Source organism: Gopherus flavomarginatus, chromosome 2, assembly GCF_025201925.1.
Source record: "Gopherus flavomarginatus isolate rGopFla2 chromosome 2, rGopFla2.mat.asm, whole genome shotgun sequence".
NCBI classification, from domain to species: Eukaryota; Metazoa; Chordata; order Testudines; family Testudinidae; genus Gopherus; species Gopherus flavomarginatus.
Window position 1 is genome coordinate 302,869,381 of NC_066618.1, and position 21,361 is coordinate 302,890,741.

General features: G+C 50.1%; 1 protein-coding gene across 30 annotated transcripts in view; it reads left to right on the top strand.

The window, feature by feature from the left end:
• The window catches only part of SCRIB (scribble planar cell polarity protein), a 234,812-nt gene extending 213,512 nt beyond the window's left edge, over positions 1-21,300 (top strand). For 27 of the 30 annotated variants that reach the window (XM_050939290.1, XM_050939297.1, XM_050939304.1 and 24 more), the window contains one exon: positions 19,167-21,300. In XM_050939290.1, the coding sequence (XP_050795247.1) occupies positions 19,167-19,327 (161 nt within the window). In that variant the 3' untranslated portion in view covers positions 19,328-21,300. The remainder of the gene's footprint in view (positions 1-19,166) is intronic. The other 3 variants (XM_050939302.1, XM_050939309.1, XM_050939303.1) reach the window with 2 other exon arrangements.
• Positions 21,301-21,361: the final 61 nt, after the last annotated feature.

Consider the following 21,361-nt stretch of genomic DNA (forward strand, 5'->3'; position numbering starts at 1 on the left):
ATCTGGAATCCTGTGTGCAGTTCTGGTCTCCCATGTTTTAGAAGGTTGAATTCAAACTGGAACAGGTACAGAGAAGGGCTACTAGGATGATCTGAGGAATGGAAAACCTGTCATATGAAAGGAGACTAAAAGAGCTTGGCTTGTTTAGCCTAACCAAAAGAAGGTTGAGGGGGGGATATGCTTGCTCTTTATAAATATATCAGAGGGATTAAATATCAGGGAGGGAGAGGAATTATTTAAGCTTAGTACCAATGTGGACACAGGAACAAATGGGTATAAACTGGACACTAGGAAGTTCAGACTTGAAATCAGTCGAAAGTTTCTAACCATTAGAGGACTGAAGTTCTGGAACAGCCTTCCAAGGGGAGTAGTCAGGGCAAAAGACATATCTGGCTTCATGACTAAGCTTGATAAGTTTATGGAGGGGATGGTATGATGGCATAGCCTAATTTTGGCAATTAATTTGGCAATTGATCTTTGATTATCAGCAGGTAAGTATGCCCAGTGGTCTGTGATGGGATGTTAGATGGGATGGGATCTGAGTTACTACAGAGAATTCTTTCCTGGGTGCTGGCTGGTCAGTCTTGCCCACATGCTCAGGGTTTAACGGATCGCCATATTTGGGGCTGGGAAGGAATTGTCCTCCAGGGCAGATTGGCAGAGGCCCTGGAGGTTTTTCGCCTTCCTCTGCAGCATGGGGCATGGGTCACTTGCTGGACGATTTGCTGCACCTTGAGATCTTTATACCACAATTTGAGGACTTCAGTAACTCAGACATAGTTTAAGGGTTTGTTACAGGAGTGGGTGGGTGAGATTCTGTGGCCTGCGTTGTGCAGGAGGTCAGACTAGATGATCATAATTGTCCCTTCTGACATTAAAGTCTATGAGTCTATGAGTCTATGCTATGATAGTCTCATAGACTCATAGACTCATAGGTCAGAAGGGACCAATCTGATCATCTAGTCTGACCTCCTGCACAAGGCAGGCCACAGAACCCCACCCATCCAATTTTATAACAACTCCTATCCCAGGACCGAGTTATTGAAATCCTCAAAAATGGTTTGAAGACCTCAAGCTGCAGAGACACCACCAGCAAGCGACCCGTGCCCCACGCTGCAGGGGAAGGCGAAAAACCTCCAGGGCACCTGCCAATCCGCCCTGGAGGAAAATTCCTTCCCGACCCCAAATATGGCGATCAGCTAAACCCTGAGCATGTGGGCAAGAGTCACCAGCTAGCACCCAAGAAGGAATTCTCCGCAGCAACTCAGTACCCATCGCATGCAACATCTCCCCACAGACCATTGAGCAGACCTGTCTGGTGGTAATTCAAGATCAATTGCCCAAATTAACGATCCTATCATAACATCCCCTCCATATACTTATCAAGCTTTGTCTTAAAGCCAGGAAAGTCTTTTGCCCCTACTACTTCCCTCGGAAGGCTATTCCAGAACTTCACTCCCCTAATGGTCAGAAACCTTCGTCTAATTTCAAGTCTAAACTTCCTAATATCCAGTTTATACCCATTCGTCCTCGTGGCTACATTAGTACTAAACTTAAATAATTCCTCTCCCTCCCTAACGTTAACCCCCTTGATATATTTATATAGGGCGAGCATATCCCCCCTCAGCCTTCTTTTGGCCAGGCTAAACAAGCCAAGCTCTTTGAGTCTCCTTTCATAAGGCAGTTTTTCCATTCCTCGGATCATCCTCGTAGCCAGTCTCTGAACCTGTTCCAGTTTGAATTCATCCTTCTTGAACATGGGACACCAGAACTGCACACAGTATTCCAGATGGGGTCTCACCAACGCCGTATACAATGGTACTAACACATCCTTATCCTTGCAGGAAATACCCCGCCTGATGCATCCCAAAATCGCATTTGCTTTTTTAACAGCCGTATCACATTGGCGACTCATAGTCATCCTGCTATCAACCAGTACCCCAAGGTCCTTCTCTTCCTCCGTCGCTTCCAACTGATGCGCCCCCAACGTATATCCAAAATTCTTATTATTAATTCCTAAATGCATGACCTTGCACTTTTCACTATTGTATTTCATCCTATTTCTATTACTCCAGTTTACAAGGTGGTTCAGATCTTCCTGAATAGTATCCCTGTCCTTCTCCGTGTTAGCAATACCCCCCAGCTTCGTGTCATCCGCAAACTTTATTAGCACATTCCCGCTCTTTGTGCCAAGGTCAGTAATAAAAGGTTAAATAAGATCGGTCCCAAAACCGATCCTTGAGGGACTCCACTGGTGACCTCCTTCCAGTCCGACAGTTCACCTTTCAATACGACCCTCTGGAGTCTCCCCTTTAACCAGTTCCTTATCCACCTTACAACTTTCATATTCACTCCCAGCTTTTCCAATTTAACTAACAGCTCCGTGTGCGGAACCGTGTCGAACGCCTTACTGAAATCTAGGTAAATTATATCTACCGCATTTCCTTTATCTAAGTAATCCGTCACCTTCTCAAAGAAGGAGATCAGATTGGTTTGGCACGATCTACCTTTAGTAAATCCGTGTTGCAATTCGTCACAATTACCATTGACCTCTATGTCCTTAACTACTTTCTCCCTTAAAATTTTTTCCAAGACCTTACATACTACAGACGTCAAGCTAACAGGCCTATAATTACCCGGATCACTCTTATTCCCTTTCTTAAAAATAGGAACTACATTAGCAATCCTCCAGTCATACGGCACAACCCCCGAGTTTATCGATTGCTTAAAAATTCTCGCTAACGGGCTCGCAATTTCACGCACCAGTTCCTTTAATATCCTCGGGTGGAGATTGTCCGGGCCCTCCGACTTCGTCCCATCGAGCTGTTCAAGTACGGCCTCTACCTCAGTTGCAGTAATATCCACTTCCATATCCACATTCCCGTTTATCATCCCTCCATCATCGCAAGGTTCCTCACTAGTCTTATTAAAAACTGAGGCAAAGTACTTGTTTAGATGTTGGGCCATGCCTAGGTTATCCTTAACCTCCATTCCATCCTCAGTGTATAGCGGTCCCACTTCTTCTTTCTTTGTTTTCTTCTTATTTATGTGGCTGTAGAACCTTTTACTATTGGTTTTGATTCCCTTTGCAAGTTCCAGTTCAATGTGGCTTTTAGCCTTCCTCACTTTATCCCTACATGTTCTGACCTCAGCAAGGTAGCTTTCTTTACTGATCCTGCCTTCCTTCCACTCCCTGTAAGCTTTCTGCTTTTGTCTAATCCCCTCTCTGAGTTGCTTGCTCATCCAGTTTGGCCTACAACTCCTGCCCATGGTTCTTTTCCCCTTTCTCGGGATGCAGGCTTCCGACAGTCTCCGCAGCTGTGACTTAAAGTAATTCCAGGCCTCCTCCACATTTAAATCCACTAATTCCTCCGTCCAGTCCACTTCCCTAACTAATTTCCTTAACTCTTTAAAATTAGCCCTCGAGAAGTCAAAAACCCTAATCGCAGATCTACATTTGTTTATCCTTCCATCTAGTTTGAACTGAATCAGCTCATGATCACTCGAACCAAGGTTGTCCCCTACCACCATTTCTTCTACGAGGTCCTCACTGCTCACCAACACCAAGTCTAAAATGGCATCCCCTCTCGTAGGTGCTTCAACTACTTGATGAAGAAATCCATCCGCTATCACATCCAGAAAAATCTGACCCCTATTATTCATGCAAGTACTCGTCCTCCAGTCTATATCTGGGAAGTTGAAGTCCCCCATAATCACACATTTCCCCTTTGTGTTTACTTCATTAAAGAGGTCTCTATCCATATCCCAATCCGATCCCGGCGGTCTGTAGCACACCCCAAGCACTATCTCAGGGGAAGCTCTAGTTGCTTTTTTACCCAGCGTGATTTTTGCCCAGACGGACTCTGTCTTATCCATTCCATCGCATCTTATTTCGCTACATTTAATTTCATCATTGATGTACAAGGCTACTCCCCCACCTTTACCTTTCTTCCTGTCTTTTCTGAACAGCACATAGCCTTCAATACCTGTGCTCCAGTCATGAGTACTATTCCACCAGGTTTCGGTAATCCCTATAATATCTGGCTTCATTTCCTGCACGAGTAACTCCAGTTCTTCTTCGAGTGATTGCTCACATCCATTCCAGTTAGGTGTGCGCGCCGCGCGTGCACGTTCGTCGGAAACTTTTTACCCTAGCAACTCCAGTGGGCCGGCAGGTCGCCCCCTGGAGTGGCGCCGCCATGGCGCCCAATATATATCCCTGCCGGCCCACCCGCTCCTCAGTTCCTTCTTACCGCCGTGTCGGTCGTTGGAACTGTGGAGCGCGGCATAGCTGTCCTCCACGTCCCTAGCTCTCCTTGTTCTCTATCGTTATCTCTATTGTAGTTGTTAGTTAGATTGTTAAGTAGATAGTAGTAGTTAACTGATAAGTAGTTGTAAATAGTTTTTCGCCGGGGGCTTAGCCCTTCCCGGCACCCGGCACCGGGCTCATGCCTGGTTCGCCGGGCTTCAAGCAGTGTGCGGCCTGCAAGAAGCCGATGCCTACCAGCGATCCCCACGACGCGTGCCTGAAGTGCCTGGGGGAATCGCACAGATCCGACAAGTGCCGCATCTGCAAGGCTTTTAAGCCAAGGACTAAGAAGGAGAGGGATCAAAGGCTCCGGACTCTCCTTATGGAGGCGGCACTTGACCCGGCGGCTTCGCAGGCCGTGATGTCGGCGCCGGCACCGGATCGCACCGGCACCGAGAAGACTCCCCGGCACCGACCTTCTCCGGCACCGGGGGCAGAGCCTAGGCCGTTGAAGTCCATTACTCCGGCCAGGCAGACCCGAGTGGAGCGCCCGGCCTCAACATCGGCCGCGGCGCCGCCGGCACCGTCGACTCCGGGCCCGGCGGGTCCGTCGAGTCCGGTGCCGCCAAGCTCCCCCATGACATCTGGGGTCGAGATAGTGGTGCCATCCACACCAGAGACCTTCGCCTCGGCACGGGACCTTATAGCCATGACCGAGCCCACTCAGCTACCACCCCCGGTACCTCCGGTGCGGGTCGTGTCCAGAGGCAAGCCTATGATGTCGGCACCGTCTCGGGACTCACGGTCTCGATCCAGGTCCCGACGGCACGGTCGCTCCAGATCCCGCCGCCGCTCGCAGTCCCGGCGCCGCTCCCCTCAGCGGTACCGGTCGCACTCGCGGCACCGGTCGACATCACGACGATCGCGGTCAGACTCCAGCCGCCGTTACCGGCACCGCGACTCCAGGAGCCGATCCAGGCATTCGCCGCACCGGTCGACCTCCCGGCGCCGAGCTGGTGGCAGGTCCCGGTCCCGGTCGACCTCCCGGCACCGAACCGGTGGCAGGTCCCGGTCCCGGCACCGAAGCGGCGCTCGGTACCGGTCCAGATCCCGGCACCGTGACAGAACCCGGTCCCGGTCCCGGCACCGATACGACTCCCGGCACCGGTCCCCGGCACCAAGAAGATCGCCCGTGCCGGCCCGCGCGGACCCTTACCATCCAGGGTCCGCCCCGCCATGGCCCTCTAGACAGCCGTCCGTGTGTTCATTAACGGACAGTGGCTACGCGCTCGGCACCGACCGGCAGGCGGCGCTCTTCAGTGAGCCTCCACAGCAGGACCAAGGCCCGCAGCAATGGGGTTTCTGGACACCCTGGGCATACCATCAGGCCCAGGGCCCCCAACAGCTCCCTGCTAGGCCGGTGACTGCGGAGCGCAGGGCACCTGAAGCCTCCTTGTCTCGCCCCCCTCCCTCCCCGGAGGGGGAGGAAGGGTCCAAGCATCAGGACTCCGCTTTGGCTCCTGAGGCAGAGGCGAGGGCCGAGGGAGACCCCCCATTAGACACTCTCTTGCCGGGGGTCTCCTCATCCTCCTCCCCTGACGAAGCGGTGGCTGGGACCTCCTCCAACAGCCCCCCCCCGCTAGACCTCAGGGCGCACCAGGACCTCCTCAGGCGAGTAGCCCAAAATCTGAGTCTGCAAGCCGAGGAGGTCTCGGAGGTAGAGGACCCTATTGTGACCATCCTCTCGGCAGACGCTCCCACCAGGGTCGCCCTGCCGTTCATACGGACCATTCAGGCCAACGCCAACACCATCTGGCAGTCTCCGGCCTCCATTCCTCCCACTGCGAAGGGCGTCGAGAGGAAGTACATGGCTCCTTCTAAGGGCTACGAGTACCTCCACGTACACCCGACTCCGTGTTCCCTGGTGGTCCAGTCCGTCAACGATAAAGAGCGTCACGGCCAGGAGGCTCCGGCCCCCAAATCCAGGGAGGCCAGGCGGATGGATCTCCTCGGCCGTAAGGTGTACTCGGCTGGGGCGCTGCAGCTCAGGGTCTCCAACCAACAGGCCCTGTTAAGCAGATACGCATTCAACTCCTGGGTGGCAGCAGATAAATTCAAGGAGCTGCTGCCACAAGATGCTCGTCAGGAGTTTACGGCCATCTTAGAGGAAGGCAAGAAGGTCGCATGCACATCCTTGCAAGCCTCTTTGGACGCTGCGGATTCGGCTGCCCGTACCCTCGCGTCGGGTGTAACTATGCGTCGCCTCTCCTGGCTCCAGGTTTCCGGCCTTCCGCCGGAGCTCCAGCATACTATTCAGGACCTTCCTTTCGAAGGCCAAGGATTATTTTCAGACAAGACAGATCCCAGACTCAAGAGTCTGAAAGATAACCGAGTTATCATGCGGTCACTAGGGATGCACACACCAGTGACGCAACGTAGACCCTTCCGGCCGCAGCAACAACAACAACAGCGCAGGCCGTATTCCCAGTTCCGCCAGCGGCAGGACCTTAACAGGCGCCGCGGCAGGAACGGAAGGCGCAGGCACTCGGGGAACCAAGGGGGGCAAAACCAAGGCTCCTCTAAGCCCCCGCCTGGACCCAAGCCTTCATTTTGAAGGTGCGCCCGAGGGCGCAGTAACAGTTTCCCCAATGGATCCTTTCCCCCCGTTTTCCAACCGCCTTTCGTTTTTCCTCCCGGCGTGGTCCCTAATAACATCAGACCGCTGGGTCTTACGCACGGTGCAGTCGGGATACCGCCTGCAGTTTGTTTCATTTCCTCCTCCCCGCCCCCCTTCCTCGTCCCTCTTCAGGGACCCCTCTCACGAGCAATTCCTTCGGCAGGAGGTGCAGACGCTCCTCGGCAAAGGAGCTATAGAGGCGGTGCCGGAGAACGAGAAAGGCAAGGGGTTTTATTCCCGCTACTTTCTGATCCCCAAGGCCAAGGGAGGCCTCAGGCCTATCCTCGACCTGCGAGAGCTCAACAAGTACCTGGTGAAGTTGAAGTTCCGCATGGTTTCCTTGGGGACCATTATCCCATCCCTGGATCCGGGAGACTGGTACGCCGCCCTCGACATGCAGGACGCGTATTTTCACATTGCTATCTGGCCACCCCACAGACGTTTCCTTCGCTTCCTTGTGGGGTCTCTGCATTACCAATTTGCAGTCCTCCCATTTGGCTTGTCCACGGCCCCGAGAGTGTTTACGAAATGCATGGCAGTTGTTGTGGCGCAGCTTCGGCGCAGTCGTATCCACGTGTTCCCGTATCTGGACGATTGGTTGATTCGAGGCACGTCGCACCAACAAGTCTGCAGCCATGTCCGTGTGATCACCGACATGTTCGCCACTCTGGGCCTCTTGGTGAACACAGACAAGTCCACCCTGGCCCCCACACAAAGGGTGGAATTCATCGGGGCCGTCCTGGACGCCACTGTGGGCAGGGCCTTGCTGCCATTGCAGCGGTTCCAGGCCTTGTCGGCCATCGTGCAACGGCTACAGACAGCCCCCTTGACGTCAGTGAGGACGTGTCTAACCCTGTTAGGCCACATGGCGGCCTGTACTTTCGTGACCAATTACGCTCGGCTCCGCATGAGGCCACTCCAGCTGTGGCTCATCGGTCATTACAGGCCGACAAGACAGCCACTAGATATGTTAATCACGATCCCCCAGGGGGTCTTAGATTCTCTCGGCTGGTGGCTGGACCAGTCAGTGTTGTGTGCGGGTCTCCCCTTCCACCCATCTCAGCCCTCGGTGTCCCTAACAACAGATGCCTCAGATCTCGGCTGGGGGGCCCACGCAGGGACCCTGAGGACGCAGGGCCTGTGGTCCCAGGAGGAGGTGGGGCTACACATCAACATGCGGGAGTTGAGAGCGGTCCGTCTTGCTTGTCAAACGTTCTGTCATCAGCTCCAGGGTCGTTGTGTCGCGGTGTTCACCGACAACACGACGACCATGTATTATATCAACAAGCAGGGCGGCACCAGATCCTCCTCCCTGTGCCACGAGGCGATACGACTCTGGGACTTTTGTGTAGCCCACTCCATTCACCTCATGGCTTCCTTCCTCCCCGGAGTACGGAACACACTGGCGGATCGATTGAGCAGATCCTTCCTGTCACACGAGTGGTCCCTCCGCCCAGACGTCGCCCTCTCCATCTTCCGGAGGTGGGGTTATCCCCGGGTGGACCTCTTCGCGTCCAAGGGGAACAGGAAGTGCCAAGCGTTCTGCTCCTTTCAGGGCAGGGAGCCCGGGTCGATAGCGGATGCCTTCCTCATCCAGTGGTCGACCCACCTGTACTATGCGTTTCCCCCATTCCCGTTGGTCCACAGGGTCCTTCTGAAGGTGCGCAGGGACAGGGCTCACGTGATCATGGTAGCCCCGGCATGGCCCAGACAGCACTGGTACCCCATGCTGCTGGACCTGACCATAGCCGACCCAGTTCCCCTGCCCCTTCATCCGGACCTGATTACCCAGGAGCACGGGACCCTCTGTCACCCGGACCTGCAGTCGCTGCACCTAGCGGCGTGGCTCCTGCGTGGCTGACGGGCTCTGAGCTGCGCTGTTCCACGCCGGTGAGGGAGGTGCTCTTGGGCAGCAGGAAGCCGTCCACAAGAGCGACGTATTTGGCCAAATGGAAGCGCTTCTCCTATTGGTGCGTGGAGAGAAATCTCCGCCCTATGGAAGTTTCAGTAGCCGACATCTTAGACTACATTTGGTCCCTCAAAGGGCAAGGTCTGGCCATATCGTCGTTACGAGTCCACCTAGCAGCTATCTCCACCTTTCACCCGGGTGCGGATGGTCGCTCTGTTTTTTCCCACCCGACGGTGTCTAGATTCCTTAAGGGGCTGGAACGTTTATACCCTAACATCCGTCCCCCTGCTCCGACCTGGGATCTTAACCTGGTGTTGTCCCGGCTCATGGGGCCCCCCTTTGAGCCGTTAGCTACTTGCTCCCTGCTTTACCTCTCTTGGAAGACGGCCTTTCTAGTAGCTATCACCTCAGCTAGACGGGTGTCGGAACTCCGGGCTCTTGTGGTAGACCCCCCATATACGGTCTTCCACAAGGACAAGGTGCAGCTGAGACCACACCCTGCTTTTCTCCCCAAGGTGGTCTCAGCCTTCCACGTCAACCAAGAGATATTCCTCCCGGTTTTTTTCCCGAAACCTCACTCCTCAGGCAGGGAGCAGCAGCTCCACTCGCTTGATGTCCGTAGGGCTCTCGCGTTCTACGTGGAGAGGACTAAGCCCTTCCGCAAATCCCCACAGCTTTTCGTGGCAGTAGCGGACCGCATGAAAGGGCTTCCTATCTCCTCCCAGAGGTTATCCTCTTGGGTAACGTCCTGCATCAGGACCTGCTATGACTTGGCCCACGTCCCTACGGGCCGTGTGACTGCACATTCTACCAGGGCGCAGGCGTCGTCGCTGGCTTTCCTTGCCCGTGTGCCCATCCAGGAAATCTGTCGGGCAGCGACCTGGTCATCGGTCCACACCTTTGCTTCCCACTACGCCCTGGTCCAGCAGTCTAGAGAGGATGCGGCCTTCGGATCTGCTGTGCTCCATGCCGCGACTTCTCGCTCCGACCCCACCGCCTAGGTATGGCTTGGGATTCACCTAACTGGAATGGATGTGAGCAATCACTCGAAGAAGAAAAGACGGTTACTCACCTTTGTAACTGTTGTTCTTCGAGATGTGTTGCTCACATCCATTCCACACCCGCCCTCCTTCCCCACTGTCGGAGTCGCCGGCAAGAAGGAACTGAGGAGCGGGTGGGCCGGCAGGGATATATATTGGGCGCCATGGCGGCGCCACTCCAGGGGGCGACCTGCCGGCCCACTGGAGTTGCTAGGGTAAAAAGTTTCCGACGAACGTGCACGCGCGGCGCGCACACCTAACTGGAATGGATGTGAGCAACACATCTCGAAGAACAACAGTTACAAAGGTGAGTAACCGTCTTTTCCTCCATCTTGTTACCTAGGCTCCTTGCATTAGTGTACAAACCTTTTAATTTTCGGCGTTTGGCGTCAGTGACATTCTTTCCCCCGTCGGGCACAAACTTTCTACCACCAGCATCACCCGTTACTCTGGTTTCTACTCCACTATTCCTCCTTGGATCAAATCTTGGGGCCGCAAGGGTATCCCCGCTCACTTTGTTTACTTCCCTCTCCAGGTTATGTTCTGGCGTGGAGATCTCCCGAACATTTCCCAACCATCTCCCCCAACTTTCTAGTTTAAAGCCCTCTTGATGAGGTCGGCGAGCCTCCATCCTAGAATTCTATTTCCCTCCTTGCTGAGATGAAGTCCATCCTGAGCAAACAGTTGTCTATCCGTAAACGCGTCCCAGTGACTGTACATCCCAAAGCCCTCCTTATAACACCACTCCCTGAGCCATCTGTTGATCGCCGTAATCTTGTCACTCCTTCATCGCCCCGCTCTAGGAACCGGCAGAATCCCACTGAAGATCACCTGAGCCTCGATGTCTTTAAGCCTCTTCCCCAGTCTGACATAGTCCTCCTTGATACAGTCCAGTGAGTAACTAGCTGTGTCGTTCGTTCCCACATGAAGGATAATCAACGGATTTTTTCCCGCTCCCGCTAAGATCGTATTCAGGCTCAAGTCCACATCCTGTATCTTAGCCCCCGGCAGACAGCACACTCTTCTGTTCTCCCGATCAGGTCTAGTTACAGGCCTGTCTACTCTTCTCAGTAGAGAGTCTCCAATCACGTAGACTTGCCTTTTCCTGGTGACAATGCGATTCTCCGGCCTATCCCCCACAGCAGCTGGCTGTGATTCCTCCCGATTTGTATTTGCCCTCACAATCCTCCTAGGGCTCGTACTTGATGTTGCCTCCACTGACTGCTCCCCTCCATCTGCAGGACTAGCTGCTTGCCTCTTCTTCCTTGCCGTTACTCCTTCAGCAGCCTGCTGTGTTCCATCTTCATTTCCCAACTCAGCAAACCTATTCCTGAGTTCTATTTGTCCATCGCTGGCCCGTCTTATCCTCTGTCTGGTTCTCCTAGTGACATGCTTCCACCGTCCACTTTCCTCACCCAGCAGTCCCTCCTCAGAGTCCTTAGGTCCTGCTTTTGTCCGCTCGCCTGAGCTTGTCCCCTGTGCTTCATCATGTCTGTGTTCCATCATCTGCTCAAATCCCCTTCTAAACTCAGCCAGAGTTTCCACTTGCATCTCCAGTCCCCTTACCTTTTCCTCCAGCAGCTCTATCAGACGACACTTCATGCAGATGAAACTCCTTTCAGGTGCTCCCTCTAGGACCATGTACATGCCGCAGCTGCCGCACCCAGTCATCCTCAGTGTGTCTGCACCTGCTGCCTCTGCCTCCATCGTAGCGCTGCAACTCTGTGCCTGGCACTCCACAGCTCACACCGCACCGCAGGCCACCGACAAGCGCAGGGCTGCCTCTTCCCTGGTCTGCCTTCCCGGTTCCTCTGCCTTGGTCTCCCCTGCAACCTCCCCCTGGAAACTCCCACTGAAACTCCCCTGTTAGCCACTCTGTTCGCCGCCTCCTGTGCCGCTGCAGCTGACTCATCATACAACCGTCTCCATAAACGTATCAAGCTCAGTCTTGAAGCCAGTTAGGTTTTTGTCCCCATTGTTCCCCTTGGGAGGCTGTTCCAGAACATCACTCCTCTAATGGCTAGAAACCTTCATCTAATTTCTAACCTAAAATTGTTGATGGCCAGTTTATATCTATTTGTTCTTATGTCCATGTTGGCACTCGTTGGCACTTAACTTACATAACTCCTCTCCCTCTTTGATATTTATCTCTCTGATGTATTTATGGAGAGCAACCATATCTCCCCTAAGCCTTCTTTTGGTTAGGCTAAACAGGTCAAGCTCTTTGAGTCTCCTCTCATAAGGCATGTTTTCCATTCCTCAGATCATCCTAGTAGCCCTTCTCTGCACCTGTTCCAGTTTGAATTTATCTTTCTTAAACATGGGAGAACAGAATTCACACAATATTCCAGATGAGGTCTCACCAGTGCCTTGTATAATGGTACTAACACTTCCCCATCTCTACTGGAAATACTTCGGCTGATGCATCCTAGGACTGCATTAGCCTTTTTCACAGCTGCATCATATTGCTGGTTCATAGTCATCCTGTGATCAGCCAATACACTCAGATTTTTCTTCTCCTCTGTCACTTCCAACTGATACAGCCCCACTTTATAGCAAAAATTCTTGTTGTTAGTCCCTAAATGCATGACCTTGCACTTTGCACTATTAAATTTCATCCCATTTCTATTACTCCAGATTATCTTATACGATCTTGAGCTACCCATTATATAGGAGAAAGCTCACAAACTTTTCAATATTCGCCATCTGACTCTCCCATGCAGTTGGCAATGCTAATCCATAAAGGGCCATTAATCATTCATTCATAGATTCACAAAGCCTGTGAAAGACCTTTGGAAGAGTCTAGCCTCCTCATTTCTCTCAAATATTGTAGATTTGAAGAGGTATCAGATCCCTCAGAAAGGGTTTAAGAATTTCTACTCCCATCCGTGGTCTTCTATTTCTAGTTCCTTGCACTCTGGTATGTATCGCAAATTCTGGTATCCTTTCCGGATCCCTTCTCGACATATGTCCAAATCATCATTGTCATCTTTCTTGAATCTTCTGTAACAGCCTTATTTCTTGCCCTAGCCATTTTCTTATCACTCTATTTTTTATTTTCTGCAGTCTTGACACTCTCAGTTATTCCCCTCAGCCTGTTAATCTCTGCTGTCAATATCTTACATTCATTGGCTTTCCTGCCACTCCAACATTCCCACCCCTACAGTAGTATTGACATGACAGTAGTCTTATATATGCTATTTTCATTTTTATCTAAATGTCTTTAAGTCTTCCTGGTCTTGCAGTTTTCTGAATGCAGTATAGCTAATCCAGTTCTTCTTTTTATGTCGTCTTTACAATTCCTGTTCTTCTATACTAGTCCTCCAAGCTACACTCATTTTTCTACTTGTTCCAGTTGTCTCCAATTTTGATCTTTACCTCTTCCTCTTGTCTTCCAATTACCATCATTTTTGTCTTCTCTGTGCTGATCTTCAGTCTGAATTTTCTGCTTTCCTAGTTTACCTTGTCAGTTATCCTCCGTAAATCCACCTTCATCAATGCTAGGAGGCTGAAAACTAAGATCTATGATGTTGACAAATAGGAAGAGCCAGATCTCAGAAAAAGAATATTGTGCAGAAAACCATCACTTTGTGACACATTTCAGGGTTACCCAAGGTGTCTGGAGTGACCAAAAGCTTACAGAGTGAGAGAGACTCATCTGTGCACACCCAGGGAAATCCTCTCTAAACTTTTTCACAAACTCAGCCATCAATTCCTCTTCTGCTTCAGGGCCACCCTCCCAGGAATTTTTGGTAAGATCCAGAGGGCCCTTGACTTTTCTCCCATAAGGGAGGTCAAGTGGGATGAACCCCATGACTGTTGGGGCACCTCCTGGTGAGACCATAACAAATAGGGCAACATTACATCCAAGTCAATTGCCCTCCTATTCTCATATATTTTTAACATAGACTTTAAGGTCCCCATGACTCAACAGTTTTGGGGTGATATGAGGCAGATCTCAATTGTTTTGCCCCACACATCCTCCATAACTCTCAAAATAGGTGGGACATGAAATTTGATCTGATAAGATCTCTTTTAGAAAGCTCACCCTGCTAAATATGGTAAACAGTGCATCTACAACTGTTCCATTTTCCATGTTTGACAGAGTGACCACTTCCAGATATCTGGCAGCAAAATCCACCACTAATATAAATCTTTTCCCCTTTTGGCATGGCCCAGATAATGGCCTTATGAGATTCAGGGTGACCTTATAAAACCCTTCTTTAATCACTGATAAAGGATGTGGTGGAGCTGTATAGAGACCTGTGGCCTTTTCCCGCTTTTGACGTAAGTCGCAAGTTTTGTTGTACTCCCTTACTTGATTCTGGGTATTTGGCCAATACAAGTTTTTTCTTAGCCTCTCATAACTCTTTGTCCCTAGGTACTTAGCAAACTGGAAATGGTAGGCTAGCAGCAGTAGCTCCACATGATGCTTTGTGAGTACTGTTAGCTCTCTGTAGGGTGGCATCTATTTTTCCCCACTGGAGCTTCCCTGTGTATTCTGCCCTCCTCCCTAAACCTTCCCCTTCTCTCTTTATCTTGGACACTATTAGAATGTTTTCCCAATGAGTTGTCTGCACTTGATTCAGCAGCAAACTCTCCTTAGCTTTTGCTTGCACTGAGGGCTGATTCCTTGTCCCCCTCCCCTGTGGACATACCATCACCCTCTGCTGCTAACAGTGCAGAGGTCTCCCCTCCCCCTTCAGCTGCCTCCCCCTCTGCAGGATTTACATTTGGAAACCTGGGAACATCCTCTCTCTTGCTCTGGGTCACAATATTAACAACCCTATGCAGTGAAATAATATAATTCCCCACCAATACATCCACAGGTATATGATGGAGAACACCCATCTTCAACCTTCCTACTCTAGTTCACTGTGAACCAAAGGCATGCTGAATTCAGGTTTCCCCCAGGCAAGGAGTGTTTGCCTCTCCCTGGGGGCATATTAGATTCCTTAATCATATCTTTCCTGACAAGTGTCATCTGGGCTCCTGTGTCTTTACATACTCGGCACATCCTGCCATTTACCTTGGCGTCTTTAATAAACTCTTTGTCCATCTCCAGGAGGTCAGAACGGAGAAAATTAACTGGGAGCTCCTCAGATATGCCTGGAGGTTTCAGAGCAAGGGTAGTCTTATTAACCTGGGCAGTTTGGAGTTGGTGTCTGGATTCAACATACATATTTGCTCCATTATCTTTCCAGGTGCTGAAGTTAAGCCGGTTGGTCTGTAATTCCCTGAGTTGTCATTATTCTCCTTTTTATAGATAGGTTCTATATTTGCCCTTTTCCACTTCTCTGGGATCTTTCCCATCCTCTATAAGTTCTCAGAGAGAATCCTAACCCTAGTCACTAATGGGATCTCTTCAGCCAGAGATCTCTTCAGCCAGTTCCTTAAGTATTCTAGGCTGTATTTTGTCAGGTTCCGCCAACTTGAAGACATCTGACCTGATCCTACCCCATTTACACTGATGTTCACTATGTTAATCCTCCAATCACTGCTAATCTTTTTGGTTACAGCTTGAAACAAAGAAGGCATCTAACACTTTGACTGTTGCTGCGTTTTCTATCATCATCTTTTGCTCCTCAGTGGGTAATGGGCCTACTCTGTCCTTGGTCTTCCTCTTGCTTCTAGTATATTTGTAAAACGTTTTCCTGTTACCTTTTATCTTCCTAGCTAGTTTAAGCTCATTTTGTGCCCTGGCCTTTCTGATTTTGTCCTTACATGCTTGTGTTGGTTTTTTAATATTCATCCTTTGTAATTTGATCTACTTTCCACTTGTTGTATGACCTTTTTATAAGTTTCAGGTCACTGAAGACCTCTTGATCTTTTACCATACTTCCTATCTTTCCTTTGCATTGGGATAGTTTTCTCTTGTGCCCTTAATAATGTCTCTTTAAAAAAATATGAACTTTCCTGAACTGTATTTTCCCTTAGATTTGTTTCCCACAGGATCTTACCTACCAATTCTCTGAGTTTGCTAAAGTCTGCCTTTGTGCAGTCCATTGTCCATAGAATCATAGAAGATTGGAGTTGGACAAGACCTCAGGAGGTATCTAGTCCAACTCTCTGCTCAAAGCAGGACCAACCCCAACTAAACCATCCCAGCCAGGGCTTTGTCAAGTTGGGCCTTAAAAACCTCTAAGGACGGAGATTCCACCACCTCCCTAGGTAACCCATTCCAGTGCTTCATCACCCTCCTAGTGAAATAGCGTTTCCTAATATCCAGCCTAGACCTTCCCCACTGGAACTTGAGACCACTGATCCTTGTTCTATCATCTGCCACCACTGAGAACAGCCTAGCTCCATCCTCCTTTCAGGTAGTTGAAGGCTGCTATCAAATCCGCCCTCACGCTTCTCTTCTGCAGACTAAATAAGCCCAGTTCCTTCAGCCTCTCCTCGTAAGTCCCAGCCCCTTAATCATTTTTGTTGCCCTCCACTGGACTCTCCCCAATTTGTTCACATCCCTTCTGTAGTGGGGGGCCCAAAACTGGAGCAGTACTCCAGATTTGTCCTCACCAGTGCCAAATAATCACTTCCCTTGAGCTACTGGCAGTGCTCCTACTTATGCAACCCAATATGCCATTAGCTTTCTTGGCAACAAGGGCACACTGTTGACTGATATCCAACTTCTTGTCCATTGTAATCCCCAGGTCCTTTTCTGCAGAACTGCTACTTAGCCAGTTGATCCCCAGCCTGTAGCAGTGCATGGGATTCTTCTGTCCTAAGTGCAGGACTCTACACTTGTCCCCGTTGAAGCTCATCAGATTTCTTTTGGCCCAATCCTCCAATTTGTCTAGATCACTCTGGACCCTATTCCTACCCTCCAGCATATCTACCTCTCTCCCCAGCTTAGTGTCATCTGCAAACTTGCTGAGGATGCAATCCATCCCATCATCCAAATCATTAATGAAGATATTGAACAAAACCAGCCCCAGGACCAGCCCCCCTGGGGCACTCCGCTTGATATTGGCTGCCAACTAGACATGGAACCATTGATCACTACCCACTGAGTCCAACAATCTAGCCAGCTTTCTATCCGCCTTATAGTCCATTCATCGAATCCATACTCTTTTAACTTGCTGGCAAGAATACTGTGGGAGATCATATCAAAAGCTTTGCTAAAATCAAGGAATAACACATCCACTACTTTCCCCATATTCACAGAGCCAGTTATGTCATAGAAGGCAGTCAGGTTGGTCAAGCACGACTTGCCCTTGGTGAATCCATGTTCACTGTTCCTGATCACTGTCCTCTCCTCCAAATGCTTCAAAAAGGATTCCTTGAGAATGTGCTTCATGATTTTTCCAGGGACTGAGGTGAAGCTGACCGGTCTGTAGTTCCCCGGATTCTCTGTCTTCCCCTTATTAAAGATGGGCTCTGTATTTGCCTTTTTCCAATAATCTGGGACCTCTCCCGATCACCACGAGTTTTCAGAGATAATGGCCAATGTCTCTGCAATCACATCAGCCAACTCCCTCAGCACCCTCGGATGCAGTGCATCCGGCCCCATGGACTTGTTCTCGTTCAGCTTTTCTAAATAGCCCTTAACCTGTTCTTTCACCACTGAGAACTGTTCACCTCCTCCCCATACTGTGCTGCCAGTGCAGCAGTCTGGGAGTTGACCTTGTCTGGGAAGACCAAGGCAAAGTAGCAGCCTCTTCCAACTCTAATCTTCAATGATTCTTCCTAGCAGTCCTTCTTTCTGGAACAATATCCCATCATCGAAGAATCCAAAGCCCTCTCTCTGACACCACCTGCGTAACCACACATTTACTTACACAATTCAGTGTTACCTACTTGGGCCTTTTCCTTCAACAGAGAGGATAGACGAGAACACGAATTGTGCCTCCAGCTCCTTTATCCTTCCCAGAGCCATGTAATCTGCAGTGAGCTGCTCAAGGTCATTCTTGGCAGTATCATTGGTGCCCATGTGAGAAGGGGTAGCAGTTCGAGGGCTTGATCAGTCTCAGCAGATAGTCTGTCACATCCTGAATTCTAGCTCCCTCCTACCATTCCTTAGAATCATGAACTCTGTCATATCATGATCACTTTCACCCGAACAGCCTTCCACCTTCAAATTCTCAACTAGTTCTTCCCTATTTGCCAGAATCAAATCCAGAACAGCCTCTCCCCTAATCACTTTCTCCACCTTCAGTAATAAAAAGTTGTCTCCATTGCATTCCAAGAACTTGGTGGATAATCAGTGCCCTGCTGTATTATTTTCCCAACAGCTGTCTGGGTAGCTGAAGTCCCCCATCACCACCAGGCTCTATGATTTTGTTAGTTATTCCAGACTAAGAGATCTCAGTCTGGAGAATCTTCCCCACAGAAGGAGTGGAAATCCCATCCTGGAGCATTTAAAACTATGTGGGACAGAGCCTTGATTATAGAGAACATGCAACTACATCCTACAGTGCTAGGGACTTTATAGCTAAAAAACAGTACTGCTCTGGTGTGGAAGAAGCACCAGGCATGACCCAAGAGGGCCTGCGCCGAGGTAACATGGTGACAAATACCTCAGGGCTAGCTGGCTCTCTCCTATGGGTGTCAGTGTGACTGCACAGTTACTGATTGTAAGTCCAGTCTAGTGATGATGACACCTGCTGCTCTCCCAAACCCTTCTGCCCTTGGTCATGGCAGAACGGGTCATAGCAGCAGGTGGAAATGAAATGACTTTTCTTTGGCATCCAATTAATTTGTTCTGGTTTGACTGGAGGCGGGAATGAATCTAGGAGACCACAGATAGCTGTGAGGTTCCAGGGGAAAAAGTAATGCTTATTCAGGACAAAATAAAAAAATTGAAATTTTTCATGGGACAGAAATTCAGAAAAATTCCATTTCAGGAGAACCAAAATGGGATTTTTTTTTTTTCAGTTTACCAACTGCTTGCCTGGAAGGGTCTTAGAGAGACAAGGCTGGGGAGGTAATGTTTTTTATTGGACCAACTTGTGTTGGTGAGAGAAACAAGTTGTCAAGCTTACACAGAGCTCTTCTGCAGGTACTCAGAGTGTCACAGCTAGATTCAAGGTGGAACAGATTGTTTAGCATAAATAGTTATTTCAAGGGACTGTTCAAGGTGAAGTGGCCTGCTAACACCCCTCCAGTCATAGGGAGGAAAGAAAGGAAGGGAGCGAGGGAAGGGGGTTGTTAGTGGGTTATAGCTAGTCATACTAAGCCATCAATCCAGTGTCTCTGTCAAAGTGGTCACTCTGTATCTCAGAGGCATGCTGCTCTGTGGGAAATACTGTCTGTCTCCTGCCTGATTTCTCTCTGTCTGTCTCTGCTCAGTTCCCCAGGAGCAGGGTGGGCCAGCAGAGGAAGAGGAGCTGTTAGTAACTCACGATTCCTCAACACCCACCACATCAGCACTTGAAGAAATGGCTCTGTACAGCAGCAAGCGCAAACTCCGACACAGCCGTCGCAGTCTGGAGGCTGCTGTCCCCACATAGGGGGCCTGATGCATGGGGGCAACAGGACAGCCCAGCACAGGGCTCAACACCTTCCTGCACTCCACAGACAGCACTGGACTGGGTCCCACAGCTGCCTCCTTGGCATTGGCTGGGAACTGCGCACCCAGGAGTTGGTGTAGTTAACAAACTTCCTTTAGGCTGTGAACATCCTTTTTCTCTCACTACCCACAGTGCACTGGGGCATGTGCTGAACAAAACAGGACAGTGCTGGACTTGTAGATGTTTGACGGGGCAAGGGGGCAGGGCAGTGGGCAGCAGCAGTTTGTTAGTCTGTAAATAGTATGTGAGTGCGTGTGTGTGCGCGTGTGTGTGACGCTGCACCTGTTATTCCCTCCACTTGGGTTTTTCAGTGGCTACTACAGGGGCTTTGTTCTGATATGACTTAGCAGGAAGGGCCAGCTCTTTACTCCCTTCTAAATCCCACTGATTTGTCAAAAGCCAGCTCCCCCCAACCATGGAGAGTCATGTCCATGCAGAGGCAGGGATCTGTGACATCTCTAGAATGCATTGTCCCCATTCCACTCTACCACCAGGCCAACAATCATCTGGCTTGGTGTGACACCGTTCCTCTGGCAGTAGGTCTGCCCCCCAGATGCACATGTAATTCATGTAGCAGAGGCTGTGGTCCATTCCAGGCAAACACACTACATAGGGAGGGGGACATGTGGGGAGCAGGTGCTGACTGTCCTGTGTGAGAGTCGCATCCATGAGCAGGATGAACTAGGACAGATGGGCGTAGGAGGCTATAGCAGTGTGTGCATGTGACAGCAGTAGGGACAGACTAGTTGGGGATTAGAATGTGGTGACACAGCAGTAGGCGGTACAAATAAGGAGACAGTGGGGTAAGGTTATAGTATGGGGTGCAGGGAGCACGGTGGGATATGGATTGGCTGGGGTCAGGTGAAGGGTACTGGGTGCAGAATGATGATGGTACACAGAGAGCGATGGTGGTTGTGGCTCTCACTGTGTTGCCCATGTCCACTGAAGTAAAATGTGAGTGTTGAGGGAGGTTGGAGCACAGACAAAGTGAGCACCATGCAGGGAGATAACGAATAACAAGATAAGCCTCCTGCTAACTACAAATCCTACCGTCTCTCTCTGACAACATGGTGCCGTCCTCACTTTACCTGCAGATTAGGGCAGACGAGATTCTTTACACATGCACCAAGGATGTTATTGCTGGCTTCCTGCCTGGAACAAGGGCTCTATCAGCCTCAGTACCAAGTGAACCCAAGGATCTGGCACCAGTGACTAGGCGCCTGTGTCTACCAGTGAAATTATTGTTTCTCTTGTTCTTACTGCCCTCTGCGAGTTAAGCAGCCCTTACCCACACACGCCCAAATCAAAGCAAGGCATCTGAGCTTGGTCTTGGCAATGGTCTGAGTGATCTTTCCACTCCCTCTAACAAATCGGTGCTCTCTTACTTGCTGATGCCACCAGCAGTAAGCCCAGAGTTGGCCCTTAATCCTCCCAGTGCCAGGATGTGACTAGGGAGTGGTGCGCACGTCTGCTTGTACATTTACTAAATGACTGGATGCGGTTTCTTTTAGTTGAGAATCTCCTCTCTTCACACCAAATCACATGGCTCATTTTAACTGAATTGATATGTTTAATTTTACAGGGCTTGGACAGGGGGAAATCCAATAATCTATCAAACTGCAGCCATGGCTGCTGCCATCATCAGCAATTTGAGCTTTTCCTTTTTAAAACCTCATTTTAGCATTTGCTTTTTAACAAGAGCAATTTCTGGAAAGAATCATGAATTGGTTTTGGTGACTAACTTGTGATTTTCTTTTCCCTTTGCGGTACCTGAGTGCCAGGCTCTGATCTCTCTCCTCTCTTGAGAGATGCAGAGGAAAAATTAGCTCATCAAGACTGTAACTAGTGAAATTTGTACAACCAAAGAAATCTATTTTGTGGATCAAGGAGAATAAAGTTTACTTTACATTTTAGAGCCTGTGTCTATCTGTGGATGAAGCTCTTTCCTCAGGCCAGTGGGCAGCACAAGAAGGG